Source organism: Ptychodera flava, chromosome 11, assembly GCF_041260155.1.
Source record: "Ptychodera flava strain L36383 chromosome 11, AS_Pfla_20210202, whole genome shotgun sequence".
In the NCBI taxonomy this organism is placed as follows: Eukaryota; Metazoa; Hemichordata; class Enteropneusta; family Ptychoderidae; genus Ptychodera; species Ptychodera flava.
This window is the reverse complement of record NC_091938.1, coordinates 30,514,707-30,531,780: the sequence shown is the minus strand read 5'-3', so window position 1 is coordinate 30,531,780 and position 17,074 is coordinate 30,514,707. Positions and strand designations below refer to the sequence as shown.

General features: G+C 35.4%; 1 protein-coding gene across 2 annotated transcripts in view; it reads right to left on the bottom strand.

The window, feature by feature from the left end:
- Positions 1–17,074, bottom strand: part of LOC139144069 (uncharacterized) — a 72,278-nt gene that overhangs the window by 36,932 nt on the left and 18,272 nt on the right. The window contains exons 2-8 of one of the 2 annotated variants that reach the window (XM_070714720.1): positions 8,648–8,962; positions 7,756–8,107; positions 7,230–7,266; positions 5,323–5,453; positions 3,999–4,162; positions 2,669–2,748; positions 1,253–1,333 (exon numbers count right to left, since the gene is read on the bottom strand). In XM_070714720.1, coding sequence (XP_070570821.1) covers positions 1,253–1,333; positions 2,669–2,748; positions 3,999–4,162; positions 5,323–5,453; positions 7,230–7,266; positions 7,756–8,107; positions 8,648–8,896 — 1,094 coding nt within the window. In that variant the 5' untranslated portion in view covers positions 8,897–8,962. Of the gene's footprint in view, positions 1–1,252; positions 1,334–2,668; positions 2,749–3,998; positions 4,163–5,322; positions 5,454–7,229; positions 7,267–7,755; positions 8,108–8,647; positions 8,966–17,074 lie in introns of both variants that reach the window. The other variant, XM_070714721.1, reaches the window with a different exon arrangement.

Genomic DNA, 17,074 nt, shown 5'->3' with positions numbered 1-17,074 from the left:
TACCATGGCTCCAAATATGTTTAATAATTTGTTACCGGAGGTCACCCTGCTAACGTATATCAATGTTATCATATTTAGGGGACAACAGAAATAGTACAAGGATTCCCTTACCATTTACCAATCTTCCCAAACCTTAAGGTAATATGCACCTCGAAAGTGAAAGACTTAAACTTTTGCTCTAACTTTCCTCAAGGAATCGTTCAATCATTCTCTTTCAAAATCATGAATAAAAATAGGGGGTCACTGTGCAAATTTTTGTACTAGAGAAACAAATTACCCAAGATTTACCGATACTAGAAATTCAAAATGGCTGCCATCCCTGTGTTAACTCTATGGAGAAAAATAAAAAATTTTGAATTTCGAAAAACTAAGCCGGTGAAAAGTTTTCTTCCACCAAGAGCTTTAAAATGAACCCCCACATGTGGTATATCAGAAGAGCATTGTAAAAGTTTGAGAGTCCCAATGTCTGTCCCCGAGGTGCGTTCTACCTTAATTAAAGCAAAAACACTGAATACTTTGAAACTACATAAAAGAAAAAACAAACAAGGCTTTATTTTTAATCAACAAAGCTTATATCCTAAGTTTAGACGGCAGAACCAGTAACTTAGATAATCTGCCCTACATCAAGTATCATAATATTTACTAAAAGAAAGTTAAGGTACCGTAGAGTGTGCCTCTGGGACAGATATTCAAACTCCAAAACTTTTAGTATATTCTTTTGGCCTACCACACGAGGGGGCTCATCTTAAAGCTTATGGAGTAATAAAGTTTTCACAAGTATGTTTTGTGAAAATCAAGAATTTTGTTTACTAAAAGCATGCAAAAAGATGACAAAGGGATGGTTGCCATTTTGAATTTCAAATATCTGTAGATACTGGGTGTTTTGTTTCTCTGGTACCAAAATTTGCACAGTGAACCCTAATTTTTAGTCTTGATTTTGAAGGAGAGCCATGGTTGAAAGTTCCCTTCAGAAATATTTGAGCAAAAGTTTAAGTATTTCAGTTTTGAGACACAAACAACCTTAATATAAAGTAAAAACCAACAATCTACAATAAATAATGACACAGCACATCCCTAAACACAGAACTGTATAAAAAATAAATGCTTTAAAACTGTAAGTATAAAAAGAATGTCAAAAGAGAACTCTCTTTGTCACCAAATCAAATTCATATGTTAGTCCTAGCCTCTTTCTAAGTATTGTCTTTTCTTTCCCGATTTCAAATGATTTAACATTGATGACAATTGTACTTACACTCTGAATTGCTCTGCCATCAGTGCAGCTGTAGTCTCTGTTACTGCATAAGTGCTTGCATGTTTGACATCACGGCAGTTTCTGTAAGGCAAACATAACAGCTATTAGTTAGTCAAGAATTCAAACCTGTTGAAGAGGTATGAGGTCATTTAGTATTCAATAATGTAAGAAAAATCAGTATGGATTGATTTCTAAACAAAACCACTGGGGTTTAGAGCTGTACATTACCATTGCAACATTAAAAGTAATAGAATATAGCAGGAACTATATGTTCAAACAATGACTTTTTCAGTTTGGTCAATGTTGAACCAGAAAACAGTGACTTTGCTAATTTGAATACAGTCTCTTCTGTGAATATCACAAAGCAAAATAAATGGTAATTCTAATCTTATATTTCCTCAAACCACTGAAACATCATAAAACTTGAAACAGCTGATGAACTACAGTGAAACACCTGTAAACAAACCCCAATGGTGATACCTTGCTCTGACTCATAATTTTTATTTTCTGCTTTACATAGCCATCCTACTGAATACACATCCTAATGAGTCAAAGAGAAGTACTAAAATGACATTTATTTCTGCAGGATAACTGTTCTGGGGGCATCCCAACATCATTGACCTCAGGCAGTATTTTGGTCTCATACGCATAACAGAAAACCTATTTAATTCTCACTGATTCAAGCAAAATGTACCCTTTAATGTCATTGTTCATAAAATGTGGGCTTCTTTCATCCGGACGTAACATACAAATCTAGTAGGGCTAGAACACCACTGAACTCTCATGGAAAGACATTGTGGACAACTTAAATAAAGTTTTGTCGAGCCAAAACACCAGCCGTTAAGTTTAACCATCTTGATAAATTGTGGAGACATTGTCAATTTCAGTACTGTTCAATAATTACAATTTCTTTAAAATTCAGATCTGGTGAAAATGGTGTTACAGATGTCAAATTTCGCCAACTGCCAGCTTGTAATGAAAACACTATCCCTTAGAGTTATCAATATCATATGAATGGAAGCCATTTTGAATTTCAGATATCAGTAAATTTTTGGTAATTTGTTTCTCTATCACCACCATTTGCACGTTGAACCAAAATTTTGTTCTTGATTTGGTAAGAGAAAGCTTGAAGATTTCTATGATGAAAGTCTAAGCAAAAACAGAAGTATTTCAGTTTCGAGATAGATATTGAAATTGATTCGAATGTTTCTGTATACAAGTCCTTCAGCTCTACCTGTGATAGCTAGTATCACAAAAACTACAAACCATGAGTGATAGGTCTGTCTCCAGTACTTATAGTTTTCAACATTTTATTGGCATATTCATGAAACTTGAGTTCAACCTATTCGTCCATGAGCTTTCAAGATGTTAATATAATAAATCCCTGAAAATCAACAGTAGTTTTCAAACACTTACGGATTATTTGCAAGTAGATTGTAGTATCTGTGTGCAAGATCACGCCTTTGCTCCAAGGCCCTAGGCCACATACAGCTTACCTAAAGAGTGTAAAAAGGTGAAGATAATTTGGAACAACTGTTCATAATAGATCAGGGTTCGCACAAGTGTTGGCAATTCATGGGTCCCCGGAACTCACCCCTGGTGAAAATGTGGGGTCCCTAAATATTTTTGTTAGTCCTACATTTTATGAAACGCAACAGCTCACAAACCAAACTCACAAACACACAAATATATTAACGTAAAATCATGACAATGCATCAAAACGTGATCAAAGCAAGTAGACCACTGTACATACGCTGTAGCCCCACTTCTTACTTGTCAGAAAGTCAGCAGGCAACAAATGTCAAATTTTGAAGAAAGGGGAGTCAAAAGCGTAGATGCAGGCCGACTGCAAAGTAACAATGAGATCAAAGGAGAGATAGAGATCGATCGCCGCAAAGCCGGCCATGTTTGATGCATATGTGTATGATACGAGTCTCAGAGACTCATGCATCAGAAGCAACTTGCATCCAATGCAAGAAGTTTGCGTCCGGTGAGTGGAATTCCACATTAATGCGAGCCCTGATATATATTATATTACCATGCCCTGCCCGTCACATTTTGATTGGTCGAGCTGAACCACATGACTGACCTCAAATACACAGAAATGGTTTGTTTACATGCCAGTGAATATGAATGATAAGATTAACAACTCACATTATTGTAACTTTACAGCTGAAACGTAAATCATAATCAATCACAAAATAAAATGGAGCACTTGTGGGCGAAGATGAAATGCTTTTTTCTGAAAACATCTCTGGATTTGCCAAATTTTTACAGCACGCATGACAGTGCGTCGCGTATTACTCAGTTCTGGGGCCCAGTTGTCGTTCACTTGGGAAATTTTCGCAAATTTTGACAGTTTTCTTTGGTTCATTGATAATGTAATGGAAATAACAGACTCCACCCTGCCCATTAACGTTTATTTATGGCGCGGGCTAGAGGAAAGCCAAAATTAACGAGCTCGGCAAGCCTTGCCCATTAACTTTTGGCTTTCTTCTCACCTTGTCCATAAGTAAACGTATATGGTCAGCGCGTCGCCCGTTATTTCTATATTTAACGCCTCCTTCTATCACATATATCCTGTATTCTGGAGGTGAAGATAATATGGCATCAACTGAACCCCATATTCTGAAAGATGAAGATACTTGACAACAACTGTACATACATGTACCAAGAGATTATCTCACACTGGGAATAACAGAGAGAGAGGGGGGAGAGAAACATACACTCTACCGTATTAACATACCTTGTGGTCTATTTCACTGAGCTGTGGTACAGCATTTCTGTCTCTGTCAATTTTAAGTTCACAAAAGTCAACACCAGTGTTTAGATTATCATCACTAAGATCTGATACCCAGCTTCCCTTCACAAACAACTGACCACTAAACCTGTCATCAAGGAGAAGAGTTCCTGCAAGGGAGCATGTACATATGTCAAGTGCAGTGTGCCCTCTAAGACTATTTTGCGCGCCATGACTCATGAATATTCTCTGTGACGCAAGAAAATTTTCAGTTGAATAGGAAATTATACATTGTGACTCAAGAAAATTTCTCAAATTTTTCAATTGACTCAGACGTTTCATGAAGTCTCTTTTGTTAGAGGGCACACTGGTCAAGTGTGTGATTTGTTTGTCAAATGTGAATGGTTTGTGTCTTACAAGTTGTAATAAACAATTACTGTGATGAATTTCCTTTACTCCAATTCTAACTTGGTATAAAACATACTTCCATTTATATATTCTAGTATTACTAAATAATGAAGCAAATCTGGCTGGCATATCTGGTGTGTGGTCTACAGTGTCCATTGGATCAATAATATCAAAGCCTTTGAAGGCTAATATGGTCACTGTACACAATCTTCATCAGCTGTAACTCTTGAAATTTATTGACCTCAAAATATCTTCTAATTCTCTCCTGGTTTTCTCTGAATTCTATAGTCTGAAGGGATTTGGGATTTTACTGCATTAGAAAACCATTCCTTTGTGAAAATTTGACAAGAAAATTGAAATTCTACCTGCCATTTTTATTTCCCGCCATTTTCTAAAATTGGTATTATTACAAGGGAAACAGAACATACATATATATAGTAAAATGTCACAGTTGAAAACATTCACCCCTACTCATATTGGACTAATATGTAGTTTATGTGTCACTGAAGATTTCAGTGCAGAGATCCACAGTATCCATGGTTTTTGCTTTTTGCATGGGGCTGTGATTTAATGATTGGGTACACATTTAATCGCAATGAAATCTTAATCTTGTTCAAAATTGCACATACAGTCCTAGCGCGTATTAATAATAAGTGTAGACATACACCTAAATTAGCACATTCTCACAAACTTATTTTAGTTTGAAAGTAATATCATAAAAATAATGCTAAAAGATACAGCTAGTGGGGCTTTAATATTTTCACCTAACAGTGTTTACCCTTCAGAGGTCCTACCTTGTCATATAAACACTAGCATTGTATCTAAAATATATTGTATCTAAAAGGTTGCACTATCAATCATTCATGGAGAAACAGAAACAAGTGAAACTTGCGTTTAGTATAGAGGGACATTGTTGACTTACCAATTTCTGTTTGAACTGAATCTGACGGCGGATTCAAAAATAAAAATCTGTTTCGACAGATCTTGAATTTTTCAGGATGAAGTGGATAGATTGATACTAGTGTATCACCTTCACCCAATTTGAACTGTTCACTGTGAAGAAATGTGAAACAAAACATATTTGTTTGTTACTGGTACATATATTAACTTCTTACATGTACAATTTTTTATTATCTGAGGGCACCATCAATGAAAAATTATAATGTTGTGACCCCATCACCCAATCCCAATATCAATATCAATAATTCTCAATTATTTAATTATGAAAATTCTATGTTGATTTTTATCATAACTTAAATAGGATATCCCTATGGATTAGCAGATTGAATTTCAAAGCTTTTAAGTTTTAGACCAATGGTATAGAGAAAGCCATGTTTTACAAAAATACCGTCAATGACGCTGTACCTTCTCTAATGTGTGGCCAGGTCAGGTAATTGGTTGTTGGCATGGAGTTATTGGTAAATAGTTGATGATGTAGGGGCATGAGGTGAGATATGGACCCAAAGAACCCAAAAGATGATTAAATACATCAATCAAAAAAAATTCTAAGCTACAGTATAAACTGCCTAAAGATAGTTCAGTGTGGAAAAAAGGTTAAATAATTCAGAAATAAGAATTAACAGTCCAAAATAGTAATGACGCACTTCCCTACTGACCTGAGTGCATGTGAAATACACAACCTGGCATCTGTAAATTAAATGTATACCAAGTGATCATTTTAAGTCACTTTTAACTGTTTTTAAGGGATATTCCAAAGAGTCCTGTGGAAATGATGAAAAACGCTTATCTGGTCTTGTGTTTGTAAAACCTCATGGCTGATAATTGTCATAGTATTCAAAAGAAATTGAAAGTGAAGAAATTACTGTTTTTAATAGGCATATTTTCCTTGAAATACATGACCGTGTAAAGAATATATGCTAAAAGTGTTTAAGAGTAAATTTCTTTTCAAAAAATAATTTAATCTGTGACCAAAGGATTTTTATTCTTTGAGTTTACAAATTCAAACATTGCAATTTGTTCAATCATCTTGTGCAGTGCAAAATTTATAAAATGACTGAAAAATAAAAAAAATTAGCAGAATTACAGTCTTTGTGATGTAAAATCATGGGTTGACATCACGATAATTGTTAATCTGTTCGAAGTACTTTCTATAATATCAGACGCATATTTTTTCAGTGTATTTTGCTAAAAATAGTTTTTTTGTGCAGATCCAATTTTCATTAAATTTGTTCCCAAAGAAACAAATCGGTTGCGTTCACCTTTTAACATGACAAGCAGTCATATGATGAACTTAAAAAGTTGGGTGAGAAAGTAGTGTAAATCTATGCAGATTTATGCAAATCACCTGATTTCTCAGCCTCTTTTTGCTGCCCTTTCTGACATTTCAACAAAAAATTTAATTCCACTCTAGTTTGATCAAATTTGTGGCGTGAAGTATTCACACTATGTCCTTTTTAAAAACTGTACAACAAAACAACCATTTTGTTCTGCAAAAAAGCTCTTCTATTTTGAATGAGAGACATTTCAATTTTGCTTATCACACTTTTTTTCATTTTTTTTCAATGTCAATCTTTAAACCCCTGCCATTTAGGCATAATAATAGATAACATGAAAGAAATTGTTGATTTTTTCCTGCATATACCTTAGTTTCAAATGAGATATTAAATTTCATAAAGTAGTATAAAGTTTTTACACAAAAGCCAGGTTACAAAGTTCCTTATGGAGACACCTTTGAACAATGGCTTTTGACACATAGACTTATGGACATTATCATATGCGGAAACATGGATACAGTCAATTCTATAAACCTCTGAAAGGACTGAAACTGTTGCCTGGTTAATGTTATGAATAAAACAACAGGTCTCATACCTTGTCATTTGATTTTGTTGGTTGAATGGTAATTCCTCTGAAATGGAATAAGGAAAATTATCATTTACAGATCAAAAACATAACATGGGGGTATCACTTCACCATTCTAAGTTGATAGTTACATTTTTAGTACTAACATAATTAACTCAGAAATATAGGTAGATGACAAGTGCAGAACCTTTTCATTCATTTTGTTTTCATTTCAAAAGCCTCACTTTGGCTTTATGCGGATACATGTTGTTTACATCTATTCACAACATGACTTCAACAATATACTACTAAAATCAAAATATTGGTTTCTGGTAACTAGATCACTATTACTAATTCTTGTGAAGAAATTATTGATAATGTCTAAGGAGTTTTTTAAAAAGTTTGAAAAGTTTGAAATGGGATGCAGTGTCCATCTTCCTCTCTTTTTGTGTTAGTTATTGTTAACTGGGAAGATTTCCAAATTTAATAAAAAGAACAACTTAAATATAAATACTCGAATATAACATAATTTATGAAATTACTGAGAAATTCACACCTGGTTTTGTCACAAACACTGCAAGTCCCTTTTCATTTTCAAAGTGCTCATATGGATGAAGAACAAACTGCCATCCTTCCCGGTTTGTCTCCATAGTAACCTGCACATTTTTCCGGACTAATGCAAGAGCACCTATTTTCAAGCCTTCACCAAACTGTCCAATCACATCTTTGTGTCTGGAATGACTTGAGTAGCCCAACAGTAGTATCTTCTTTTCAAGTGCAGTCCTATGATTGATGAGATTCAATCTTTGTTGTAGAGCATTGTACTGAAGGTACCCAAAAACTTCAGGTGGTTTTGACTTTGAAGAAACTACTGCCTGATAGATCACTTCATCGCCTTCTTCAATTAACTGAAATAGACAATGGCACATTCATATGATTTAAAAGAAGATGTGGGTGTATTGAAGCAGTATAGCCAACACTATCACAACCAAAGAAATTTTAAAGAATCTATTATAAGAGAACCGTTTTAAAGCTGCAATTTTCAATCCAAGGTTCTCGCATTAGTGGAGTTCTCCTCCCAGTCAAACACTTGGCCAGTATGATGTTTGATTGGCTTAACATTAATTACAAAAACTGATCTCAACCTTACTGATCTCAACCTTTTGTCACCTTTTGCATGGCGTTTGATTAACGGTTGGTTCAAATCGCCAACGGTCATTGATTCATCACCACCAACGCTTGAATTTCCTAAAAAATTGTCTCTTTTTAACTTAAAGTTAAAAACATTGGAAAATCACCTGTACATACATTTACTACATGAACATGCCAATTATATAATTTACATAAACAGATACAGAGATATTAACACCTTCAAGACATATGTACATGTAGCAATGATTTTTCATAAAAGCAAAGTGTTACAACTATAAACTGTAGTCTCTACTCACCACTTTGAATTCAACTTTTGTAAGTGAAGCAAAGAATTCCTGCTTGGCAGCTTGTTCACTGGCATCATAAATACCATCATGCCAGTTTTGGATTAACTCACGAACACCTTCCCATGTTCCCCAAGATTCAGCATATTTTTGTGTAAGATTAAGTAATAAAACATTTTTGTGTGGGCTGGTCAAAACTTTGTAGTTGTTTTCATAGGGTTCATCTGTATCCATGTATTCGGTTTGTCTCAAGCCTGCCATGATAAGTTTTTCTTCAACGTTGTGACTTGTCGTTATGTATATTCAATTCTGGTGATGAGGACAGTTCTGCTGATGGAGAAAGAAGAGAAACAATTGAACATTTACAGATGCCGGTACATATGTGTTGCCAAGCCAAATGCTGGTCAATTTAACAAACTCTCATGGGTGGAATGATTGAGATTCACAATGGCGGCGGATACGAACGCTTCCCTCACATAGAGAGAGAAAAGTGGGCTTTGAGTAAGTTTACAAGCGCAGCTGAGCACATTGTGTACCTAGGCGAGGTGGGTGTGCATGCTTAAAAATTAAGATTCAAGTTTGCGATTAAAAATCAGCTGTTTTTGGTGGAGAAACTTTGCGTCGCAAATCTGAGGAGCTGCCAACAGTTTTCTGGCAGCGAAGCCGGGCTGTGGTGAGAGGCCTGTAGCTGGTAATATGTACACAGCCCAGCCACGCAGAGCTAGGTGAAAGCCAGTACCCTCATGCATGTTGCGTACCACAAGAAAAGCCAAACCATTGACCCTCCTAAAAATGTCCAATGGCAAATGTCGAAGCGACTAATTCTGTACTCAAACTCAGTCTCACGTCCATGGTCTGAAGTGAAGTCAACCGCAAGTCAGTGGTATGAAAGTGTGTACGGACTCCGGAAGAGTGCTAGTCAAATTTGTGAACATCAGTGTTGAAATAATATCAAAAACTCCTTGGAGATGGAAACGCATCAACATCACATTGCAAGCAAAGTTCTTAATCAACTGGCCCCGTCCTCTGGTCAGTCATCAGAACGGCGTTAATACACCATATGACTGTTTCAATCCAGAGACATTACTCCTACCGGTATACTAAGATTTTCTTATTTGTTCTAAAGCATGTCTAAATGAAACAATGGAGAAACAAAGAACCTTTGGCCAAAGAAATGTCTTTCACTCCAGCCAGGGTCTATGTTTCGATCCTGGCTTCGTCCAAACAAAAATGTTCTGCAGTGCCAGTATAGCATGCATGTCTAAGGGATATATACAGGCTTGTGTCTTCAACCGTACAATGCAAAATTGTAGAGATAAACGATATGTTCGTTTTGTGACATGAATGTTATGGTTGCCACAGCAATTATTTATCACGAACAATTTCCTGCGATCGTTGTTTGTGTTTGCATAGGGGTTTTGGTTTCCATAAAGAGCACTGTCAGAAAGTATAAGTGCCATATGAGTGACTTGAATTGGGAAAACTTGTCTCTGTCACTGCAATGAACTCACTTCTGGTTTGAAACTGATACAAATAATTACTTGAGGCACGAAGAAATCTCAAATTCAATAACATTCAAACAGATCTTGTGTGTTGAGAGGTAACTCTAATCACGAGCAGTATCCATTGACACTATGTGGCTCAGTGCCACAATGATGTCACTGAGATGCTAAACTGCACTCTGTTCTGTTCGAGTGCGGTTTCAAAGTTCAACAAGTGATCACTTTGTGTTTGTGAAAAAACCAACAGAATGGCAAGAAAATGATTTAGGGTTAATCATAGACAGTAGAGAAGTTTCTCTACTGTCTAGGGGTAAATCAAGATTTGCTAACAATAAAATGCAAAGAACATTTAACTTTGAACCTGTTTCACTATCATCACAGCAATCTGACATCATTTTAGTTTTATCATAGACCCAATTGGGTACATGTATATGGTTCTATTTCTGTTTCACAGTCCGAGTCATTCAATAATGAAATCAAACTTACAAGCAATGCCCTGTTCAGTTTCACTATTTTGCAGCAGTTTGTAAGACGTGCATTTATTTTATGCGTGTGCTCCTCGATATCCATTGTGCTTGAATTAGTATGTAGGTCACAGGCCACTCACATTCTAGCTCTAGGTTGAGAGTACATATGAATAGTAACATTAGTTACGTGCTGGGGTTCAATCATGGCAGTTGGTTCAAATCGCGCAGATGCCCCTACAAACATTGAACCTTGCCATAAACAGCAAGGAGGTGGTTTAAACGTATCCTTGAAAGCTATCCACGGTCACCATTTTGGGGATTTTAGTCATCGAAGAAGTGAAAAAAGTCAAAAGAGAGCAATAACATCCCTTTAAACGAAACCTGGTAGAGATCTTCAACTTTAAGTACTGTACCATGACCATTAAATGCTACCGTATTCCTCCGATTATAAGACCCCGCTCAAGTATAAGACCCTCCCCCACTTTTGGAGGATTTTCAAAAATGCTATACCGGTACATCCGTGTATAAGACCCCTCCTAGTTCAAAAAGCCAACAAATCACAACTCAAAAATTGACGATAGTATGACTTACACTATCACAAATACGAAGTTGTTGCTGACTGGCCGACTAACTGGTCAACTAAGGATTTACAAGAGCGTGCACATTTACAAACAGGGTAGCTCACTGCTAATTGACACTTTCAAGGTCGTTTGGCCTTTGTTTGAGCATATTGAAAAGCTGTAATGGAGATACTATTTGTTAGGCAGGGTGTGTAAGCATCTTGAGCATAGTGTTGTAAATAATTAGTGGTTAAAATTTCCAGTTTAAGACCTAGAAAAATCATTTAAGATGCTAAAATGATGTGACATTAACATTTGTTTACTGGAATGGCAGGCAAAACTAAATTTTGTCCCTGTACTTTTCTTTCTGTATCATCAGTTGATGATCTTCTGTGGCCCCTGCTCAATATAATAGTTGCGCCAGCGGCTTACTGACTAGGCATGCGCTTATTCATAATATACTATGCGACTAACCGGAAGTGTATCCTACCTTCATGGGCGCCGCCATGTTTTTTGAGTACTCGTAAATAAAAAAATTTATACAAAACGTGCAAATTATTATTTTATAACATGCCATTTATAAAATATATCTTTTGTTAGCCAGTTAGTGTTATTATCCACCTTGTCGCCGATACAAATTATCGTTAATATCACGCATAAAGAGTAGAAAATTGGAGAAAACTGTCGTGCATATGAACGGGGGCATACGCAAAGAATGCTGGGATTGAATTTTAGAAAAGCGCCCCCTGTGTCAATAACTAGATTCAAAAATTGCCAGACGGAACGCTCTAGTTTTCAGCTTGCAAGTGGAAGGTGGGCAGTGCGGTTACCATTGCAATGGTAACGATGGCATAATACGTCCCTTGTTTAACACAATAGGCTGTTTGATGGTAAAAATTGTCAATTTTTGTTCAACATTTTTACACATTACAGAAAATCTATTCCTGCACTGCTGCAGAGTTTGACGTCATGTACGTCAGTGTACGTACGTGAACTGTTTTCATCAGAGGGAAAGTGGGCATAGTTGTCACATAAACGTATATGAAGTAACAATTAATTATATTTTATCATGAATTAATACAAATAACATTGCCAATCTTAACCCCTGGCGCAACACCAAGGGCTGAGCCCTATATAATATTAGAATAGTCTACATGCAATGACCCCATATTACTTTGCTGCATGCTGCAAGCTGATCCACGATGTATGTGTTACCATTTCATGCACGGGTTTATTGTTTGTAACTAACAGTTTCCACCTTGGATCATGAATTCTTACCATTGACTACCATGAATTCATTGCATTATTTGACTCGACACAGACCTTAGCTTGAAAGAAAGGTTGGTTATTTTTACATGCAGCAAATGCATGTATTACCGTATATATGCCATGAGTTAACTGCATAATGCCAAGCCGGTGAATACATGTCATGATTGACTTTCTGTTATGAATTGTCTCCGTCTTTCAAGAACTGTTTCAAAGTTTTATGTCACCTCACGAGTGATTTGATCAGACAGGGATTGTTTGAACAGTTGAAATTTAACAGCGATTAACAAGACAACACGTCAGTTAGGTAGGGAAGTCATTAATCTGTGTTTTATCCTTGAAGGAACGGTTGCCATCATGTATTTTCGACTTCGTGTATTCTCGAGAATAATTTGTTAGATGTTGCTCATATAAGTAAGCTTTAATATGTACTGCCAAAAAATGTGTGAAAGTCTAGAGTAATGCTGAATTGACACGAATAAGCATAAATTAGCAGTGTTAGTTCAAAACATGGGATGGCTCGATTATGAGACCCCATTGATAATTACAACCATTTTATGTTGCTGACCCTGGGTCTTAAATAGGAATACGGTAATTTGCATATTCAATGACCTATCCTAGTAACTAAGTAAGTGTGATATGTCTAGAAATACTGCATCGAATTTGATGAAAAGTGTTGTAATAGCAGGCAAACACATTTTGCGGTATCAGGTCTCGTTATTGCTAATTTGCATATTTAATGAACATTCCTTATTAAAATATGTCTAGAAATACTGCATCAAATTTGATGAAAAGTGTTGTAATAGCAGGCAAACACATTTTGCGGTATCAGGTCTCGTTATTGCTAATTTGCATATTTAATGAACATTCCTTATTAAAATGTCTAGAAATACTGCATCAAATTTGATGAAACATGGTACAGATGTTGAATCCTAAGTGCTGCAACAGCATGCCTGCAAACACATGTGGCAGTATCATAATTTGCATATTTAGCAAGTTTTCTTAATTAGCATGAAAGGTCCAGAAATACTGCAGCACATTTGATGAAACTTTGTACAGATGTTCAACTTATAGAATGCAATGACATTAAGCAACATCCTATGGATTAATTACTGAGTTAGTAACCTTTCACAGGGCTCAAAATACTTTTTTCAATCACCTGTCCCCTTGACAAATTAAAATAAGAAGTATCTGTCCCAGCCAAAAAATGCCTGTCCACAAAAAATAGTTCTGTTATGTTCTTAGAAAATGTACAACATTAAACTCACAAGAGACAAACAGTCAAAAACAAATCAAATAAAAGTTATTTTGTATAACACCTCTTTTGATAGGTTGGCAACCATATTAAAAAGTCTCAATCTCTATGTTCTACGATAGCTAATATTACTGGGAAAATGTTAATTATGTTGAGTGACACCATTCATTTTTAACTTGGAATATTCAAATATGACTGCCTCCTTATCAACAGTATTGAAATGATCATTGATCCTTTTCATTTTGTTTTTGACGTTTGAATGTCCAGATCATGGTTTTGAAATTTTCTAAAGTTACATGGATTGCAATTTTCACATACCGTATTTCATAAGGAAAAAGATTCTGATTGAGGACTGAAATTCCACCTGAACTTTTGCGCTCTGTTTCATAATTAGGGTGGCACTCCATATTTGGTTTACATTTTCACCTTCACGGTATGGACCAACCCTATTGTTATCACATAAAATTTGGTCTCTAAACAGGGAAAGACTGTTTGTAATTAGTGATCTATATCCTGAATGATATGCACTAAAGATGATGACACTTGCCGCAGATGTTGATCATACAAAGATGTAACTACAGTCAAGAAAGGCACTAGCGAAAATATGGACATTTTGGTTCAGGGCGTTCTGATCTTTTTTTATGTCAAGAGCCTTTACTCAGATATGCCTGACCAGTTTCTTGCAGATTAATTGAATCTTGACATTTGATCAGAAGTGCCAACTTGCTAAAAGGACATAATCCTCTTCTTGTTTATAATCCAATACAATGTGGGCACCAGTCACAGATAGATCTTTGGTACCCTCACTTCTTTTTTCATGTAGATCACATTGACTTGAATTTAGTTACCCGGTACTTCCACTGACTAATTACAAATTACAAGCAGGGAATATGTCTTGTTCTTCCTGCAAGTCATGTCAGTATATTAAGAGGAAGGCCAGGGAAGTGAATTAACACACCTTATTTAATGTCAAATCAGAAACTGCCATCAAACCCAGTGCACAAACAATCTATAAACTGTTAACATTTGACAGGGGTCAGTTGGGGGCAACCAAGACTGAGTAATAATTAACCAGAATGTATGGGTTTATGGTAGCAACACCCAAAATACAGCACACACACTCATTTACAATTATAGCAAGACTTCTATTTGCACAGACCGTTCGTTTAAATTCATTTTTCAACAATGCCAGATACACATCGATGCCCAAATGTTACAACAAACATCGTAAACGTCTCATTTTCTATACATGAACAGACATGGAGTGTAGTGTACATTTACAAGGACACATGTTTACCCAGCATGTTACAATGTACAGTCCCTACTCACCAAGAAAAGGTTAACTCTACAGCGGTGCTTTAACATATCATGCATATGCTATGATATTAACGCACCTGCCATCTCAAGCTAGTCAGATACAAGAGTATATGAGTGTGTTTCATTCCACATTAGAACAATGGCTTCCATGAATATTATTACAAATGTACCAAATAGTACATGTGCTTTCTCACAAATGACTTCCAATATTGATATAACCTGGTATAATCATCAATGTACATAGCATGTTATGCCAATTTTGATCAAATAAATCTAAGTATATATCCCTAATTAGGAAAGTTCATTAAATACACAAATTAGGAATTGGCTGAAGCAAAAATGCTTAATGCCTTTCAATAATGTTAGCCTACATAATAGTATCTTTAATGTACATAGCAAGTTTCATCAATTTTGGTCATGTAAATTCAAATATATATCCCTAATTTCAAAAATTCATTAAATATGCAAATTAGGAGCTGGATGAAGTAAAAATGCTTAATGACTTTCAATAATGTCGTATCATAGTATCTTTAATGTACATAGCAAGTTTCGTCAACTTTGGTCTTGTCAATACAGATAAATATCCCTGATTATGAAAGTTCATTAAATATGCAAATACGGAATGGGCTAAACTTCAAATGCTTAATGACTTTCAATAATGTTCTATCATAGTATCTTTAATGTACATAGCCAGTTTCATCAACTTTGGTCTCGTCAATTCAGATAAATACCCCTAATTAGGAAAGATCATAAAATATGCAAATTAGGAATTGGCTGATGTAAAAAAGCTTAGTGACATTTAATAATATTCTATCATAGTATCTTTAATGTACAAAGCAAGTTTCATCAATTTTGGTCATGTAACTTCAAATATATAGCCTTAATTTCAAAAGGTCATTAAATATGCAAATTAGGATTTGGATGAAGTAAAATGTTTAAGACTTTCAATAACGTTAAATCATAGTATCTTCAATATGCATACCAAGTTTCATCAATTTTGATCGAGTAAATCCAGATGTATACTCCTAATTAGGAAATGTCATTAAACATGCAAATTAGTAATTATCTTTCATGTCACCCCTTAATATCTTTCAAAGCTTATATATCTTGGAGTGATCAACATTTGTAGCGAATCTCATCAAATTGTGTGCAGTCGTTGTCAATATATATCAGTTTTTTCTAAAATCATTAATTATGCAAATTAGCAAAAAGTAAGCAAGCCACACCCACCAAAAACTAATCAGTTCTTGCCATTTGCAAACTGAATCTATGTACCAGATTTGATTCTGATCTGATGAGCCGTTTTTGAGATATTGAGTACACAGACAGACAGACGGACAGACAGACACACAGACAGACAGACATCGCTGCGACATATGCCCACGTGTGTCAACACGTGAGCAAAAAATTCTTAATATGAGTCACTCTGCACTTAAAACCACCTTAGTTACACATTAATATTTAGATATTCACCTCATATCATTCTCAACCATCAAGCATGAACAAATTTGCATTTTGCAAACTAGAATATATGTACAAATTGTCATTATAATTGTCCTGTTTTAAAGTAGCCTTTCTATAATGGTAGTATAAGGCTAGTCTCGGACATTGAAATCAACATTGATACATGCATGCATGCTAGCAAATTTTGGCATTGTGCCACCTAATAATATTCACAATGTAGACCAGAAGGGTAACTCTGACAGGATTGAAAACAAGTTAATGTTTGACTTGACAAGTACATTTTTTCATTCAGTGGCAAACAGTGCTTGCACAATGACTTGCTATAACAGAGACCAACGCACCATTTTGATAGCCCAGAGAGTACAATATACCAGAAAAAAATATTATTCAGTGAATATTCTTTGCTGTAATGTGGTGGACACCTTGCTCTGTGCAAGTCTGAAGATTCTTTGATTATAGACCCTAAGGAATGTTTGGCTTATTTTCTAGCATAGTTTTGGAGCAATGCCAATATATACAAAAATATTTCATTACATTACATATTAAACTATATGAAAAAATGAAATTTTGTTGTTTGTGTGTGTGTGTGTGTGTGTGTGTGTGTGTGT